Raw genomic sequence first — 20,605 nt, 5'->3', positions numbered from 1 at the left:
ATGAGGCTGCATGTGATTGGCCACAGTACACACACATTTATTAATATGTATTTGCTGTAAACACACAGCGCCACATGTTATTGGAGGGTTAGCTTACAGATTTGTTTGATGCTTTTGTGTTTTGGTTATTGCGTTGATTGTTGGAGCAGATGAAGGACGAAAAAATGACGTGTAAACAGACAATAAAGTTCTTATCTCATGCTAAGCGTGTAATTGGTCAAGATGAGAGCTAGGATGAGGGTATTCGTGACACCAGAGAGCCCTGAAGTGTCGAGCTTCAAGACGGGGGAGGGGATGACACTAATCCACAATTTATTCTTCGTGTATGTGTGTTTGTGTGTTCACCTGCTGCAAGTGTAGAATGTCACATCAGAGGTGTTTTCAGTGTGTCAGCATAGTACATGTCATACATATCAAATATTTGGGTTACGTGTGTGTGTGTGTGTGTGTGCGTGTGTGCATATATATATATATATATATATATATATATATACGAGATTGAGATGTAATTTTTTTTTCTTTTTTTCCATACACAACCACACTTACAGGTAAAGTCATCCTCCGCTCATGTTTATGCAGGAATCACTGTGTGCTAGGTTGTCATAGAAGAGGCATACTTGTAAGATATTGTGTGTGTGTGTGTATGTGAGAGATTAAGTGCTGGGAGAGAACCCTGCTTGAGAAGCTCGGGGGAGATGCAGTCAGAGAGCGTCTTTGCTACAATACAGCAAAAAAAAAGTTTAAAAAAAAAAACACACAGCCGGCAGAGGAACAGATCGTTTGCCTGGAATCTTCTCGACTGATACTCTGTCAACATCTCTGAACTATCTTTACTAGGAGGGATTGGGGGGGGGTTCGGGGCAAGGGAATAAAACAAATGAAAATAGAAGAAGAGGCAGAGGGAGAGACTGCTGCAAGAGAGGGAGATATCCAAGTTTAGTGACATTTTCAACAACAGCGTGTAGAATGAGAAACAGCAACATAAAGAGAGAATACATTACAATAAAAATGTAATGTTGTTGCTCAATATTACTTCTATCATAGAATACAATTAGTAAATGTTCAAAGAGTGTTCAACAGTGACAGGACAAGACCAATATCAGTGTTCAGAGGAGGATCAAGTATGAAGCTGGAGTCCGGACGTGGTTAGCCTAGTTTAGCTTGAGGACTGGAGGCTATGCTACACAGCTAGCTCTAACCAACTGCTTCCGTACCGCCTCCTAACAAGAAAACATAAAAACCTTGTGAACATTTTTCAGTTTTAGGTGCTGTCCGTGTTTTCATCTTACACTTTCACGCTCTCACTGTGTTTTAACATCAAAGTCTTGTTCAGTGTTCTTCCAACCAAGCTAGCTAGCGCTAGCGTTAGCTGGTAACTTGAGGGATTATTTTGTAGATTTTATACCGGCTCTGTGTACTGCCGTACATTCAGATGTACAGCACCAGTACCTGCAGGTCCGTGTTCACCTGCCGGCAAAATCCTGCTCGCTTCAGAAGGGTTAAAAAAAAAAACTTTCTTTCATTAGCATTTAGCCTATATCAGCGCCATTGAAACAATAGAGACACTGGCTTAGCCGCGTCATCCTCCCCAACTCCACGCTTCTGTCCAAATATGGTCACTCAAGGCTCCAAAATACCAAGATGGCGATGGTCAAAATGCCCCCAGCTTCGAAATGGCAATCCACAAACCAATGTGTAACGTCACTGATGCTACGCTCACTATTTCTTTACAGTCAATGTGCTAAAATCAACATGTCCTGACTGCAACTCTGCACTGTTTGTATATAGTCATACAGACCATGATTACAAGTTCATGTCAGCCTCCTAGTTAACTACCGTCTGGAAATAAACGTTGCCTCACACTTGAAAATGTGAAAACTACAGAATTGTCAGCAAGTCAGTGACAAAATTGCACCAAATGAAATCCAAAATGAACACTAATCAAGGTTTTTCCAGTTCTTCCCATTCTGACGACAATATCCCCACCCATCCCTGGACACATTATACATAATACAACAGACATCCTGGACTACAATCTGTCCGTTACACATAATATGTATACTGAACTTTTGCACATACCACATCATCTTTGCTCATCATGCACTGAATCATACGGCCTTATTTTCTTATTGTTAAGCAGTTATACTGTATGTGTTTGTTGATTTATGTTATTGTTTCTAATGCATTTGAATTTTTCATTATTATTATTTATTTTATGTAGTCACCATCCACCACCAGAAATTACTTGTAATTGTCACATGGCAATAAATTATTTTCTGAATCTGATTCTGACTCCATTAAAAATCATTTTATTTTACATTCAACCTGATTTTGCAACACAGCACTTAATTAAGGTTCTGCCAATTAGGCAAATTTACATTTTAGAGACAAACCTAGAGAGTGAATGATAAGTAGACAGAATGGAGAGAGGATTGGATGAAAGTACTAAAAGAGAGAGAAGAGAGAGGGGGGGGGGGGTCAAGGGATGTATGAGAGAGAGGATGAGAGAGGGAGGGACTTAGAGGGAGAAAGATAAAGAGAGCTGAGAGGATACACAGAGAAGAGAGTCGAAGGAAGAGAGGGAGAAGGGCAGATGGAGCAGGCTTTTAGTTCAACAGGGTAAACTAAAGGGGAGACATATCGCCACGGAGAGTCACAGGAAATGTGTGGACTTAGTCTACTCGGCAGCAGCTCGGAGGGACACAGAGAGGCTTGTATGAGGTAACTGCTCTGCTTTTCACTCCTAACACGCTTGTTGATCAGAAAACGAACACAAGAGCACTGACTCTACACTCGAGTTCTCAAACGAAGTCTCTGAGGTACTTGTCCGTCTCTTAATGATGGATTAACATTCATATGTTGCCAAGTATCGAGGATATTCCCAAAGTATTTAACGGGAGAGGTGGGACAGTAAGCCAGTGTGGGGTCGGGGAGCCTCTATAGGCTCTCTTAAATCAATTAAAGAAGTGACAGCTGAAGAAGAGGAGCTGCCATTGGGACATGTTGTGCATTCCTAAGCAGGACAGCCTGTGCACTCGGTGGAAGACCATGTCCGTGGTTTAAGCCCTTTGATCAGTTCATGATTTTATGATGGGACGCTTGAACCGTCAGGAGGTTCAGCATCCATTCAGCCGGCTGCAGGGCTGGTTAATAGGGTTAGTGGACAGGAGAAGTCAGGACTTTAGTGTGGCAGATTGGTTGGTTAACACATGAAAGATACATTTACACATTAAGTTTTATCACCCCCCCCTTAAAACAACAATTGCTTGAAGTTGACTGTTTTTTTTTTTTATAACTTGACTGTGAGATGTGAGGGGGAAATGTAACACTCACAAAATTCCAGATACATATCTCAGCTTGTACAGTACGTCATTTACATTTAATTTAAATGCATCATTTACATTTCCCAGTGATGTAACACAAACTTCTCTACAATAATGGAATAACCCTTTTCTTTATTAATTTACATTGCATACATGTGGTAGCTGTACTCTGGGAAAATGAAAGGTGAAGCTTCTCTGAATGCAATGCAATATATTGACACCTGATTATGTAATTATTTGTGTACATTATGTTACTCGAAGAGTTGCATTGCACCTTTTTCAAATGAGCAATTATAGTCTACTCACAGAAACATGGTAACTTTCAGAGTCATTGTAATATTGCCATTGTGTGAAGAGGAAAATATTTTTGGATGTTAATGAAGTGGAGTTATGGATATGGCTCAATGAAAAGGATGGACAGAAGTAAAAATCGGAGGATACAACAAAGGACACAGTGAATGAGTTGGAGGCTGGTTCGGAGGGTTAGGGTTTAGGTTACACATTGTAGATGCAGGACAAAAATCTACGTTACACACAGAGACAGCGCTTGTGTCGTAGGAACCACAAAATAAATAAAAAGATTTGTAACGTATTGTGTAATGTTGTTATCTCGTTTTTGGTTCATATGGATTTTATAAAATCGGTATCGAAAAAAGTATCGTACAGGAACAGGTGACAAAGTCAGCGGTATCAAACTAAAACCTGTTCCTGAACAACGCGCTTAATCAACGGTTTTGTTTTGATGGAGGACGTTACTCCAGAACAAAAGCATGCAGAGCTGGACTCGGTCGAGACCAACTAGAATATTTGACGAGTTCAATGCCGAGTCCGAGACGAGTCCGAGTCCAAATACCAATGAGTCAGCAACGAGTCCGAGACAACATAAAAGTGTCTTGCAGGGATGTCGTACTGTAGGACTTGAGTCTCAAGTACAACAGCCCTGCGTCTTGCCTGAACAGTCTACTTGTACTAAATGAAATAACAGAACTGGAGTGTGATGTTGGACATGGGAAAATGCATGACTGATTTTCCTCTTAGCTATATATGAAGACTGTCTCCCTGTACGGTGTAGATCATATCAAGTGTCTCTGCCCTGATATCCAATAGCACCTGGGTCTTAGTCTTAGGTGGAGGATTTTAGTATCTGAGGATTTACTAACCTCCTACATTAGATCAACCTGTTGGAATTGAAGATTCTGGTCCCAGTATAGATGATGGTGTTCACAGATGCTTGTGTTCTAAAATAGACATAATGAATACCAAATGCATAGTAATTTCTGTCAGCATGTATGAGTGCATGCCATTAGTGATTGGTGACCGTGTTATTTGAAAACCATGGGCATTAATTTGATTCAATTCCATTTTATTTATAGTATCAAATCATAACAAGAGTTATCTCAAGACACTTTACAGATAGAGTAGATCTAGACCACACTCTATAATTTACAAAGACCCAACAATAATTTCATTATATCAGCCCAATGCTAAGGAGGACTTGTTGTACAGGTTAGTTTAAAAAAAAAAAAATATTGAAAGAAATGTAAAAAGCTGGTAAATATGTTGTCAAACTACCATTAATAAGGTCACAAAGGCACTTGTTCTAAGCTAACCCACGCTCACAGTGGGAGCACGATAGCAAATAAATTGTTACAGTGATGAATGGCATCCGTGTTTTACGGGTCGTGGCTGCAGCACTTGCACAAATGCAAACAAAATAATAATGTGGCAGTTATGTGTCATATTTAAAAGCCAGCAATGGATGAATCACATTTAAAAGGTGAAGAAGAAAAGATAGCTGCCCTGGTTTTACTCTGGGCTTCGTGCTTGCTGCAACTGCAACCTCAGGGTAGTGTGGATCCTGGTGAGAAAGTCATGGTGCAATGACCAGAAACATTTCAGCTGTGGCTCAAAACTGCTCTTGAAATGTCTAACTCCCTGCAGTCTTACCCTGTTCCCAAGCTCATTATCACACATGTGGAATAAGATCTGTGCTAAAGCAAATTACTCAATGGTGTGAAGGTGTAAACATGAGATGAATGGTGCTAATGACCTTTCCACTGAGACAGTCTGATAAAAAATGGTACCTCTTCCATAACGTTCATAGCAACAACAAAGTGCAATACTCTATCTATCGACATTATACATTTTTCATGTAGAGATCCTGGTCAGTGCTTGTTTGTGCCCCAGTGGACCAGCCAGATGTAAACAGCTGTGATGTTGCTGCTAATTCAGTGGTGTTTGCCCGCAGCAACAGGGGAACACAGATGTGGTCATTCATAATGGAATTAATGTTGTTCCTCTGTCCGAGGACACAGTCAAATCCTATATGTGTCTTCTGAAGCTCTGCTGGTTGGTCGGGCTCCAGTCATGGCTACAGAGAGCACACTTCTAAGTAGAACACACATTAATGAAACACAACTTAAGCAGTAAATACAGAAATGTTTCATGGGAAACAACTGATTAAGGGTCTAATTAGGGTCTCGGACTGTGTCATGTGGTAGCAGCAGGGGACATGTCCATGTAACACCATAATTTCCCCTTTTTTTGGGATCAATAAATATCTATCTATCTATCTATCTATCTATCTATCTATCAATCATGTCCACAGCAGTGATAGAAGTATTCAGTTAAGTACAGTAAAAGTACCAATACAGAAAAAAGTACCAATACAACAATGTAAAAATGCCCCAAAACAGGCTGAAGTCGTTCTTCTTAAGGACATAGCACACCTGTAAAGGACACCTATAATACTATAATACTAATACTTGTATCTAGTGTTTTTACAACTACAATAGCGTCTTTCCGGCCTAGTAGTTACAGGAACGTAGTCATAGGTCCATTTTTAAACAGTTTTACTAACTATTCTCCCCCAAAACTGGTTTTGTCATTTACATTCACACTGGCCAAGTGGCCAAAGGAACAGGTAGGAGGGGTAAGCGCGGCAACATCACTTGACTTTAGCGCCACATAACAAAAACAAACCATCATGGAGGGGGCCACTGGAATGTTCCTCATAACAGCGTTTGAACGGCGGCGTTTAACCCTTGTGCTGTCTTTCCGTCAAAATTTGAAAATCAACACTTTTTTTGGATGTTTTTAACGTTTTCTTACGTCTTTGGCCCTTTTTTCAACCAATCTTTTTTATTTTTGACACTTTTTTTGACATTTTCAACACTACGTTACACTAACTTATTAACTTTAGTTTTATAGTTATTTTGGGAAATTACGGTCAATAAACCTAATTTTTAGAAAATTACACCTAATGTTTGAGTTAGAAAAGCAGAAGTTAGGAACTATTTAGACTAACATTAAAGGAATGGATGTTGATGGATAATCAGACTGGAATATGTCAACTTTTACTCAATACTATTTCAGAAACACTTCAATTTGTTTTTTCAAATGAAATTGTTAAATGAATGAAAGTAGAGATTTGTACTTGCCAAAGATCGTTGTGTGGAATCAATCCTGTTATTTTGGGGAATTAAAAAGAACACTGATATAGGAAAACGGGTCAGTTTGACCCGAGGACAACATGAGGGTTAAAGGAGTATTCCTGGGACACAAACACCAGTTTGTAGGGACACAACCTCTGCTCCCCTGCTCAAAGCCCTGGATTTTATGACCCATCCATCCCCCCCGACCAACGCCCTGCACAGCCCAGGGCGGTCTTCTACTGCAGCAGTCAATGTGGTGCATAAAGCAATAAATACGTGGAATATGTTCAAATAACAGTGAAAAAAAAAAAACGCAGGTTATACCAAAGAGTCGAAAAAAATACTGAATTTATAAAGGACGTGTTTTGGCCTTTCCAAATGTGATGAGCTTTCAAGGCTACAGTGCAGATTGCATTTTTTTCAAATCAAGGCTGCCACTCAATGAATGTGGAAAAAAACATTGTCTCCTGTCAAATTCCTCTCGCCATGGTGAAGGAAAGGCTGGTGATAAATGGAAATGAGCGAGAGTAATACATTGGCAATGTGGAGAGTTTCTGGGTAGCTCCAACTGGGGCAGCTCGTCTTGTTCCACCTCAGTGGAAGATTGATGACTCCTGGGTTCTGGGATTTGCACCTGCCGTCTCTCCCTCCCCCCCTTCCCTGTCTTTCCCTCTACATGCTCTCCTCTCTCCATCTACTTTGGCTCAGTTGTTTTTATCGTCATTTTTAAAATGTAATGTATGAAGATTGAATTTTTTTCCAGGTTGAACCCACGTTTGCACATGTCTGATATGGATTGACAAAGTATGACAGTGTTATGTATTGGTGTATTAAAGAAGGTTTACAGTCAGGGTTTGTGACAGGTTAGGGTTTTTATTTTATTTATTTTTTTACCTATCGATTTAAAGTATTGTTTTTCCACCGATATCGAACCCCCCCCCCAGAAAACGATACCCAACCCTGCTCCTCCTTTAGCAGGAGAGGCTATTTCTGGGTGGTACATCTGCGTATGGATCCTGTTATTTCTATTATACATCCTTTATGCTGATTGATGTTTGAACCTCACCTGTGTAGGTTCATTCCCTTGTCTGCTGGTTTTGATTACGCTGGCGGCTTCTAAGCGTTTTTTTCTTTTTCACCCACATTAATAACTGATTGATAATAATTGATCTGTGAGCGCTGGAGTTTTCTATTTCTTTGTTCTTTGTCACTGCCATGCCTATGATACACTGTCTTAGATTTGGGCCTGCGCAGGCTACTTTCCATTATATCTTCACCCATTGAAGTACCTGGTTGGCTGTTGTGCAAAGTTGTTGTTTTTTCCCCATTTCATCGTATTTACATATTCACTACTCAGGCATGGTGAATGTATGCACCTTATTAATATTGGCTAACAATATTTCACATGAATAACAAATCATGTAGAGCATCAGCATCCTTTCAGGGATCACATGGGTTCCATCAGCAGAGGTGCCGTGAACATTGATTCCATGTTTGTAGTTTGTAAGTGTTGAAAATGTCACATTCATGTTGAGGAGCTTCCTCCGGTCTTCTGTAGAAAAACAAACGAAACAAAAAGAGACAGACACTTGGTGTTGAAAGGTAGAGATGCAGAGTCTTTCATCAGTCCCGGAAAGAGAGCAGTGAATATGAAAATGTCAAGCCCACGCTGGCTTCTGTCATTTTATCTTATGAACACTTTTACAGATTATTATTTTAGTCTGCATTGCCAGTGTAGAGCAGTTTACTAGTGTTGAATGCAATGGCAGTGCAAACACCATGGCTTTTTGATGCCCAATTAGACACCTCTCCACAATCAAACACACACAAACATACTGACACACACGCATACTAACACACACACACACACACACAATAAAACACACACATACTAACACAGAAACATACTACAACACACACACACACACACACACACACACACACACACTGACCAACACACATACTGACACACACACACATTCATACCAAAACACACACACACATCCTAACACACAAACATACTAAAACACACACACATAGTAAAACACACACACACTAAAACACAGACACACACTGACCAACACACATACTGACACACACACACATTCATACCAAAACACACACACACACATCCTAACACACAAACATACTAAAACACACACACGCTAAAACACAGACACACATACAAACATACATACTAAAACACACACACACACCCACATCTCCACACACACACATACTGAAACACACACACACATACTAACACACACACTAACACACACACACACGCATACTATAATGCATATTGTACTTTGTTTCAATTAGTTTTTTGGCCTTTTGGATGAAATGTTTTGCAAACACTGACATTTTCTCAGCTTAGAGTAATTATCAATGACTGTATTTGTAAGACAGTGATACTATCTCTCTAATGTTATGCTATGCACAAATAGGTCGTTTGATTTCTTACAAAAAAGAATGACCCTCTACTGATCACACATCTCACGAGCCCAGGAGTTAGCCGGTGACCTCCACTGGGAGAGACAGCGTGTCAGCAGCGCTGGAAGCACAGTGGCCCAGATTCCTGCAACAGGGTCTCGGTCTACGCCTTGGCTCTTTCCATCCATCCCTCCTCCCTGTTGGCACCTCAGACAGAGCTAAGCTTCCCATTGGAGTTGGACGGTGTCTTTCTACACTGTTAGAAACGTCCGTAGAAATAGGGGCTAATATACTGGTTTATGTAAAGTAATTTTTTTCACAGGTGTTTTCCGTTTTTTGATTTGATATAGATTAGATTAGATTAGATTAGATTAGATTATACTTTATTTATCCCACGACGGGGAAATTCTGTCGTTACAAGTAGCAGCATAGCAGCAACAGCAAAAAACAAAAAACAAAACAATAACACACAAACAAGTAAGCACGAAAGAAATACAAGGCAAGAAATACAGGCAAGAAATAGACAATGAAAATATGGTAGACTGAGTAAGTAAAATGCCGTCAAACAAAAGGAATTTTAAAGTGCAGTTGCCATGATAAGAGAAACAATATTGCGGTGTAAGTGACGTTAAAAATTAAGTTGAATGTGTAATTAGAGCAAAGAAGCAAGAGTCGGTAGCATAATTTAAATTATATTAACCTGAGACCATAAATATTGAAAAGTAAGTACTTGTAATAAAATAATATAAATACCAATGTTAAAGATAAACAGAAAGTGTGTGATGTAGATGGGAGAAAAACAGGAACAGAAACTACAACACTATCAGGTAGTGCAGGCGTTGTAGAGTCTGACAGCGGCCGGGATGAAGGACCTGCGGTACCTCTCCTTCTTGCACCGGGGGTGTATCAGTCTGCTGCTGAAGGAGCTGCTCAGGGACCCCACAGTGTCATGTAGGGGGTGAGAGGTGTTGTCCATGATGGATGTCAGCTTGACTAACATCCTCCTCTCCCCTACTTTCTCTATGGGGTCCAGAGGACAGTCCAGGACAGAGCTCGCTCTCCTGATCAGTCTATTGAGTCTGCTCCTGTCCCGGTCCGAGCTGCCCCCCCTCCAGCAGACCACAGCGTAGAGGATGGCAGAGGCCACCACAGAGTCATAGAAGGTCCTGAGGAGAGTCCTACACACTCCAAAGGACCTGAGTCTCCTCAGCAGATGGAGGCGACTCTGGCCCTTCTTGTAGAGTGCTTGGGTGTTATCAGTCCAGTTCAGTTTATTGTTTAGGTGAACACCCAGGAATTTGTAGCTCTCCACTACATCAATGTCCAATCCCTGGATGCTCACTGGTGAGAAAGGGGATGTTTTCCTTCTGAAGTCGACTATCATCTCCTTTGTCTTGCTGGTGTTAAGCTGAAGCTGGTTGAGCTCACACCAGCTGACAAAGTCCTTGATAACCGACCTGTATTCCAGATCGTTCCCCTCAGAGACACAACCAACAACAGCTGTGTCATCAGAGAACTTCTGGATGTGGCAGTGGGTGGTGTTGTAATATACTTGTCCTCTGTAATATAGATTATTTATTTTAGTCCGTAATGCCAGTGTAGAGCAGTGAAAACACGATGGCTTTTTGATGCCCAATTAGACACCTCTTCCCAGTCTCTCTCTCACACACACACACACACACACACACACACACACACACACACACACACACACACACACACACACACACACACACACACACAGTCTTAGGTAAAAGTTACAATTTGCCTGTCTGGCTGCTGAGCCTGAATCACTGTGGCGCTGTGTGGGTCTTTAAATATCAGTGCAGTGGAACTGGGCCTCAATAAACACACACACACACACACACACACACACACACACACACACACACACACACACACACACACACACACACACACACACACACACACACACACAAACGTCTGCTGTTACACACAGGGATTTGCCTTAACATATGTTAAAATAAATAAAATTTAGTATGTATTTACGTCAACACAGAATTTTAAAAATGTTATTTAGTTGCTTTACTAAAAGTGTTCCTTTTCTAAAGTTAAAATCATTTCATGAGATAGTTTCTAGAGTTTCTAGACCTTTTAAATTGCTGGTCCTATCTATACCACGGTCAGATAAATCTTTACTACATTAACACTACAGTAAACTCACAATTGGGAATTTAAAACACAATAGAAAGCTATACACTTTAGTTAGTTTAGTTGATTAGTTTATTTGAACATGTAAAACATAAAAATAGAAATATATACAGTATATACATACATCCATGCATACATAAAGTACATATAATTAAAATGACAGACAGAAAAGGTCATGAATGAATGAAAATGAATGAAAGTCATTCAAACAAAAAATTCCCATCTTCAAAAACATACAGTAAATAAATACAAAATCTTATGCTTCACTTATTTATACATCATAGAAACAGATGCATACATACATACATACATACCTCCACACATTTACACTGTTTTTGTTTCTTTTCTTCCCTGTCTTCTTCTTTCTATACCCTCTATCTATAGCAGATTAAATAACACATCCATACTAGACTTAGTATACAGATATATTAGTACACAGAGGCCAAGAAACCATACAGTCATTATACAATACTATCACTTCAAATCCTTTTTGCATCCCTTTAATATATTCATTTTAAATAATCTCTTGAAATTAATAGAAATAGAAAGCTACAGGTGTTTGCACCTTTCCATTGCAAACTATTGAATAAAGTTATAAACCACGATAAAGTATTTGATAACAGTTGTCATGAATAACACAACTGTGTTTATTATGTTGGTTGAATGCCAGTATTTCTTACAGATGTCATGATTTAATGTTTCATCATAGTTTCCTGGTTAAAACACTCAGTATAAGGGAAAGTTTGGAAAAATACTACTCTGCTCCTCCCCGGGTGTCGCCTCTGATGTGTGATTGCCAGGGTCACTCATGAGCTAGTGAGTGTTAAGTGGTGCACGGATTAATACGGGAGACACCTGTCCATTTGGCTGAGAGGTTTAACCGTAAAAAATTCCAAGCAGCTTATTCCAAGTGGCATTTCTCACGTGCGGTACATGGACGCTCCATCAGTGTCCATCAGGCTGCTCTGCAGGATCGATCAGCCTCTGGGTGGCTCATCAAGCGCTTCCCATTTGCGTGAGGCATTTGCAGTATTTAAGTGGTCTTGACATACATAATTCCTTTGATTAGACATGTAATTTACTACCCTTAGCCACCGCAGGTAATGCTAACTGTCTGGGGAACACGGCCCCTTTAAATGTTGGGAATGCGTGGGACGTTATGGCGGTTGGCATTCATAATTCTGTTTTTATGGTTTTTCCGTGTTGAATAAACGGGCCACGCATTCGTGTGCTCAACGTGAGAAATTGTCTCTTGCATCTTGCTGCAAATTCCACAGTCTTTTAACTTCATTGACAAAAGTCTACTCTCTAACTTAAATTTAGAAGGTTGTATTTCCGTCTTGACATTTTGTGATTAATTTTGTTTACTTAAAAAGCAAAGAGAGCTGGGTGAAGTGGCCTCGCGTTCGCAATGCATCCTGGTACACGTAGGCACACGTAGCTGCCACTGCCGTGCGAGCAAGGAACACTTGGTTTCTCAGTCAATATAGCACACACTGGGGCGCATGTAATGGCATTGGTCAGCGGTGCCAGCCAATGACATGCAGGCATCAGTCAAAACAAGCAAAACACTGCAGATTTAAACCCACTTTTTACATGTCAGGATGCTACAACTTACCACGTCAATACATCGTCTGATCTTCACAGATCTTCAGATATGTGAGAATATACAAGATACACTTGATATTTTGAGTATGTCATAATACAAAATACTTGCTGTGAGCCATAATCGTTTCAGGGCATAGAGGTCTGCAAGTAGGTTATCCACTCTGTAGTACTGCTCCACATGCATATTCCTTTAACAATGGTTTTAGGTTATGTGCCTGACTGGGCTAAAGGCTCTCTGGAGAACACACACACACACACACCACACACACACACACACACACACACACACACACACACACACACACACACACACACACACACACACACCACACACAGAGAAGCCATTCCCGAGAGGCATTTTTGACTTCTCTTGTTTCAGGGAGCACTGATTCATGGCAGCCTGTCATGTGTGAGGGTGTAAGGGGCAGCAGAGCACAAACATTTCTTTCATGACCTGAAGAGGAATGCGGATTCTTCGGAAAACATTGCAATATTCTTTGTGGCAGCTCTCCAACAGTTCTTCTGTTTTCACATTTGATTTTCCTTTGTCAAGTCGAATTTATTTTGCTTGTGCTTTACCTGTCAATGTGAAGTATACCTACAGTACTGACAGTGGTTTAGAATAGCCTCCTTAATTTATAGGGAAGACTGTCAGTATATTTCAGTTGCTCTGTACAGTGTAAACGTCTTGGAAAAGTAAATTACACTGGGTGATCGATTGAATACTGTTGACAAGACAGAAGCTAGGGCACTCATTTTTGTGTTTAGTGTCCCTGAGAGACGGTACATGAGCCAAAAATGACGTGATGACATATTTTGCAAAAAGTGCAAAAGGATACAAAAGTCGTCAGTCTTCTAGTCTGTATCAGCAATGTTTTGTTTCTGGGATTCTTCAGGTGCCACTGGAAATTCTGCCAGATGTCCCATCACTTTCTGCTATCTTTGTGTTGAAATTCTAAACTCCGGTGGATTTATGAGGACTGTGGGTACCTGCTCTTCACACTGCATAATGTCTAGGCGTTATTCTAAGATATTTGTTAAAAATGGCTTTGGGAGAATCACGTACACACTGTGTAAAAAAAACTAAGTATATGGAGTTCAGAGTAGGTTGAGAAGTGAGAGGAATCATTCTGCCCTTATTATGTTGAGTGATGGCGTGTCAGTTTTATTCTATTTTGTGGTAAACATGAGGGACAGTTCTTCCCAGCTGACAAGAAACAGCGGATGAAAGAGTGGAGTTTGAATGTGAGGCCGAATACAGATACATATTTTCAAAATCCGTACTCACTCTGAGCCTCCTGAATTGTAAAAAACAGACACGATGCACATGTTTGTAGACTCAGTGACTTTTCGAACACCCGTTCTCACTCCGAACGCGTAAAACACGGATGTTTGGACAGTGGCTGTCTGCGTGTGATGCCTTCAGTGTCTGTGTAGAACGCAGGAGAGCAGCATCTAGACGGGGTTTAACGACCAGTATGTCAGGAAGAAATTCCTCATAGGGAGATTGGTCGGGGCGGGGATGGGTCAAACACAGGGATTCAAGCCGGAGAGTGGGGTTTGTGTCCCACGTGTGTCCCAACCCTCTATTGCATGAATTATTTTTTAAACATGGTAAAAATGTCTTGATGTGTTTTTATTACTCCAGGATGCTTAAATAATGCAATTGCAAAGAATTTTTTTTTTTTAAATTGAAGGGGGGGTAGTTGGTAATTTGTTGCCATATGGCAACAACGCGCATTCGTGGAAAGTTCTAAAAAGTCCATTATTTCTTTAAAAACATGCTTTTATTGAAATAATTACCAAACAAATTCAACTTATATGTATCTACATGTATAGCCCAATGTGTTTACAGTCAAATTAGTTTAGTTTTAATTGTAGTTTTTGATAATTAATAATAACCCTGTAATAAGTCTGTCATGTACACCTGAAAGAAGACACACGGATACAATGTACTTGATTAGGGGCAAAATAAGTACAACACACTGACTAAACTTACAATTACTGAACTATATGGCCACTGAAAACATATTTCTGATACATAATCTTCCTTTAGGAACTCCTTATTTAAACCAGAAGGGTATATTGACTATAAATGTCATTGGACACACCGATAATTTGAGTGCGCCAACATGATTTCCTTTGGAATAACTCATTTTTATTGGTGAGCAATTCATTTACATTAGTGTGTAATTAATAATTTAGAAAATATATTAATTACAAAATGGCTGAAATAACATAATATATATACATTTTATGTTTTTCTTTGAAAATACTATAATTAATTGCAAACATAGTGTTAGAGTAGCCTAAAGTTATAGTAATTCAATTGAGCCCATTAGGCAAAATGTACACATTTCACGTCAATATTTGCATAATGTTGCCATATGGCAACAAATTAATTTGAGCCTTTTACAGAAAAAATACAAAATTTTAACTGGTTTAAATGATGAAAAATTAAAGTTGACTTATTCCAGATAACAGTTGAATTTTTTTTTCTTCAAAGAAATGCTTCTAAAATTGAGAAAAACAACGACATTTTGGCTCATCCTGGAGCGTGAGCCTTAGTGTGGCACATGTCCAGAAAAAGGGAGGGGGGGACAGGATTCTGGGGGTATGTGAAGTCATCAAATGGGTACAACTTCAAAATAAAAGACCTATTTACACAATTAAACAAAAAACAATGCATTTTACATGGTTTATTGTGAAAAACACTAAGAAAAAGAATTTGTTGCCATATGGCAACAACATGCAATAGAGGGTTAACCGTCCCGTTATTCCCGCGTGTCACGGAACCGTAAGCCCACCCACAAAGTTTTCCTTAACCTAACAGCATCAAAAGGGACGCCAATAGTCCCGACCAAGTGCATGCTCTATGACGCTAAAGGACACTTTTAGCGTCAATGACAACGACAAAGGCACCTGACCAAGCGTCCATATTTTACAAGTTGTTCCAATGAGAATGTGTTGGTCCATCCTAAATAAACGTGCATAATAATAAAGACGCTCCTTATAACTTCTGACCTTGTGTCAGGGTTATCACGTTTTCGTCAGTGTCTAAGTAATCCAGTGAGAGTTGTCCGTGCATCTGTGGGTACATTGCAAAGAGGAACTGTAAGATCTAATTCGGCCTTCGTAGGTTTCAATACGTAATCACACAGCACTTCATAGTAGGGTACGCATCAGCATGTCCAATACTCTACTTGTCAATTTACAATTGAAGTTTTACAATATTGTGGTGCAACGTATAGTACTTACAATATTAAGATGTTACTTTTTTAATTGCTGTATTGGTCAATTGGGTTTAGTTTTTGAAGTTATGAACATTGGGTTAGGGGTTAGAGTTAGGGGTTATTGTAATTTAATATATGAACGATTGCAAGGATGCTGCTCAAAATGTCTGGAAATTAATGTTCTGTAGTGCAGCGATGCTCGGTACAAGAAAGGTTTTCCCAAAGGAACAGTACCAGTATATGTAATCTCATCTGATCTTAAGTGCCCTGCATAGGCAAACCCTCTTCATCAACCTCTGCACGTGCCAGTACCATGCATCTGCTGTCAGACTAATTCAGCCAGGCTGCCAGCCTTGCATGCTAAAGCCTTTTTCTAATTAGAGCCCTGTGATCTGATGTGGTCCTTGGCCTGATGTGCTGGGGACTGCACCAATGATAGCAGTAATTCACACTAAGTAAACACATCACCTTTCAAATGTCTTGCATAAATTACCATGTGAAAGAGTAGGTGTTGCGTCTAGTGTTCACTTCCAGTCTTTCATGAAGCATGTGCTTGTTTCCAACTAATATGAGAGTAAAGTACCGATTGACATGTTGATTGTACCGAATTAAGCTTTGGCACACGTTGAAAGAATTGGGCTGACATTTAAGTCATCATGCTGGGGCTCCAACTTTGCAGGATTGAGACAAGGACCAGTCCAAGAATGTTAAAATTAATTTTATTCAGCCGAAAAATACAGTGACAGTGGACAGCAGCTACAGAAATACTATATGATAGTTAGCATTAAGTAAGTAATTAAAGCTTTATTTATATAGCACATTTTAAAACACAGTTACAAATCTTTATACACACATACACACACACAGCACAATGAGAGACCAAACTAAAACAACCCAAAACACAAGACAGGGATGGAGATCTATAAAAGGCTTACCTCTAAAGATAGATCTTTTTTTTCTTAAAAGCCGCTTAAAACATCCAAAGATTTAGGAAATCTGATAGATTGGGGAAAATGATTCCAGATGGTTGGGGCTAAAACAGCAAATGCCCGGTCACCTTTTGTTCTGCAGTTGGAGCGGGGGATAACATGCCGAGATGATAACAGTGGTCGAGAAGTACAATGAGGGACGAGAACATAAGAAATGTGACTTGGGGATAGGTCATGTAGTGCCTTATGTGTACTAATCAGGATGTATTAGTATGTTAGCAAGATATGTGAGCAGATCTGCTCTACGGTTTAAAAAAAAAGAAAATTGTGTGACTATTTCATTTAAATTTTACCGGTGACCCTCAACTCACACTTTACAAAATGTTATAGGGAACCAGCGGGATTGTTGCTTAATTTTAAATGCAGATCTATTCAGCTGTCAAATAAAAAAAAATATTCATACATATCTTTGAAGTGAAAATTGGATCACTAAATATTATTGGACACTCATAAATGAAAGTCAGGTTCTTTAGAATATCTTAAAATTAAAACTAGGTGCCATGGGTATGTCTAGCCCAGCACATCAAAATGTCCATAAACTGGAAGGAGGTCCTAATTGAAAGCAAAGCAAATTACATATCATGAAGTCAAACTGATGTTTTTTTGTGATATCAAATTGTTCACCGGTCACGGAGATAGCACAACTGTCATCACAAGTGACATAAGAATGAAACTTTGTTTATGTGATAACAGGTGAGAGTATATGGCAGTTTATCTCCTCGAGATAGGGTTTCTACTGTTTCCAAAGTCAAGAATGAACTTTTATGCTCAACATTGTTGTCTTCATCTTTTCCTCCAGGTGTCTAAGCTGAGGACTGAAGAGAAGAGAAGTTTCTCTGCAGTCAAACTCCAAAAGCATCTGGATATCACAAGAACAGACCAAAGAGGTTTGACTGTTAACACAAGCCTTCTGACGGAACCTCAGTCAACATCAAACCAACACAGAATGCTTTGTCCAACATAACGATCTTCAGTAACTCTCACTCTTCAGCAAGAATAGCATATTAAAAGATTCCTCTCATCATTGGACTATATTGGAATTTAAACACTTTGCCCGATGCTTACCTTCAGGACAAATCCAGTTTTGGATGCATGTGAATTCCCAACCTGGAAATAGCCAGCTTTTGTAACTTTTATCTAGCTTTTTTTTTTTTTAGCAGCGACACTCCCTGATGATCACAAGGGAATATGTCATCATGTTTCTGGTGGGCTCCTGTTTCCTGTTGGACTACAGCTCCCAAATTCCCCTGCAGACTCTGCTCCCGAGCAGAACTAAGGCTGGAGTGATTTTGGCCAGGGGAGGGACTGTAGGTAAGACTGTAAGAACAGCTTTCGGAGAATGGACATCCTTAAAGGGCAGGACGAGGCTAAGGAGACATGGGAGAACGAGGGTCCAGCGTATTAAAAGAGGATGGGTGTGGAACCAGTTCTTTGTCCTGGAGGAGTACATGGGCTCTGAACCACAGTATGTTGGAAAAGTAAGTGAATATTGTTAAAATCTGAGGTTTAAAGTTTTGAAATGTGTCAGTTTTTCAACCAGCTTCCATTGAAGTGCAACTTTAAAACTCAATGGCTTATTTAAATTAAATTAAATGTCCAGAAATTGTGAGCATATTGCACATCTGTCTTAATGTTTTTCTATCCCCTCCAATGTACTTCATATATTCCTTGTGATTGTGACTTGTTTGTGAAATTTAGAGAACAACAGAAACAACCTCCCATGAATCTTAAGTTTTAGTTTCTGGGGATTTTAACATTGATTGTTTGGATTGCTCACCAGTTAAGGAAGTATGTTGAAACAATGTTAATTACACAGAAACTGTGTGAGTAACTGGGTTTAGAACTCGCTGAATTGCTATTACTTGAGACTTTTGTGAAACAATAGCGCCATTTATTGGATTCAACAAATACAACCAATGGTTGATAAACATTCATTTGGACGTCACAACTTTAAATTGTACCTTTCCAACCATGATTAAAGTGTTATTATTATTAATAAAACATCTTGTTGAAAGACTAAAACAGGAGTCCCACAGGGTTCTGTTCTTGGTCCACTTCTTTTTAGTTAATATATAAATTACCTACTACAATGATGTCTTGGAGTAGGTTTTCAGATGAATGCAGATGATAGGGTTAAACATGTATCTGGTAGAATTCTCTCAGTCAGTTTTCACACAGCTGTTATGACATTCACAGTCCATAGCAGCATGGTTTGAAAACTCATATGGTTTGAAAACTCATATACACTCAATATTGTGTCAGTTTTTTCTTCTTCTAGAGCTCAGTCCTCAATATCTCAGCCTTGTATAAGATTGGCTGTTCAATTTTGAGAAGCATGTGAAATTGATGAGCAAGGTTGCAAAAGCAAACTTACATGCATTTAGACGTTTTAGAGAAGGCCTACCAAATCATGCTGCAAAACGTTCCATGCACCCTATGATCTTTTCCCATTTAAATAACCTCTTGGTCACAAGCAGCAACTACACTTGTATTCATTTAGTATGTCTGAAAAGTCCTCTTCTTATGGTGTAGTCAGAAGGTAATTTGCTAAATATGTTTATAAATTAGCTTTTCTTTAATCAGTGATTCACCACAATTCCCATAACCTGCATTTTGTTACAGTTTTGTTGATGGCCGCAGATTCCCAGTGCAGCGAGGGTCACGCTGAGGAGGGGGATCTGAAGCCTTTCCCTTTTCTTTGTTGTCTGATTCTCCTCTGTAAAGATCAATGGCCACTGCTCGCTAATTAAAGACAGCATCTACAGGGAGGAAGTAAGAAAGTGTAGGAGATGAAATGACCCAAAGGACTTACTCAGGGCAAGCCTTGGACAACATAGTGCATCCAACCGGGCTCTTCAATAATATCGACAAAGCCACCAGATGCATTGTTCACACATCATTGGTTCAATGTATGGATAAAATCCACATGGCTGCTCTGTGGGCTCGACCTTCAGGACGAAACAGAAACTGTACAGCAGCAAAAGAGATCTATTGTGGTTAAAGCAACAGTTGAATAAATGAATGAATGGACATCCTGTAGAAATATTCGAATGACACCTTCAAGCTTCTATAGATTCAAAATTAAAATACTTTCTGATAAAGGAGCAGGAAGAATGTATACAATCACATACTTTTCCAGCTTTTGGCAGAAACCCAAATAGGAAAAAAAAAATACATACAGCGTTAGGTATAGAACTTTCTCTGCTCTGTCATTTCTAACCAGAGAGGCGTGAGCTGTGAGAAGCACTTCCCCACACCAACTACAATGACATGTGGTAAAAGTATTAAGAGGAGCTCAGGATGGGACTGTAGATGTGACCAGGTTTGCACACTTTCACACAGCCTGCCTACCACAGTTGACTGGCACCGCTTCTTCCCTGCAGGGGGCCTCGAGACCTCCTGCTGGCAGT

General features: G+C 39.7%; 1 protein-coding gene across 1 annotated transcript in view; it reads left to right on the top strand.

Annotated features, from left to right (window-relative positions):
* Positions 1-2,531: 2,531 nt before the first annotated feature.
* LOC116699633 (cadherin-12) overlaps positions 2,532-20,605 on the top strand; it is a 55,545-nt gene continuing 37,471 nt past the window's right edge. The window contains exons 1-2 of the mRNA XM_032532312.1: positions 2,532-2,721; positions 17,995-18,673. Coding sequence (XP_032388203.1) covers positions 18,368-18,673 — 306 coding nt within the window. The 5' untranslated portion in view covers positions 2,532-2,721; positions 17,995-18,367. The remainder of the gene's footprint in view (positions 2,722-17,994; positions 18,674-20,605) is intronic.

Source organism: Etheostoma spectabile, chromosome 12 (genome assembly GCF_008692095.1).
Source record: "Etheostoma spectabile isolate EspeVRDwgs_2016 chromosome 12, UIUC_Espe_1.0, whole genome shotgun sequence".
NCBI classification, from domain to species: Eukaryota; Metazoa; Chordata; class Actinopteri; order Perciformes; family Percidae; genus Etheostoma; species Etheostoma spectabile.
Note: the sequence above shows the minus strand (reverse complement) of the source record. Positions and strands in the feature narration are given on the sequence as shown.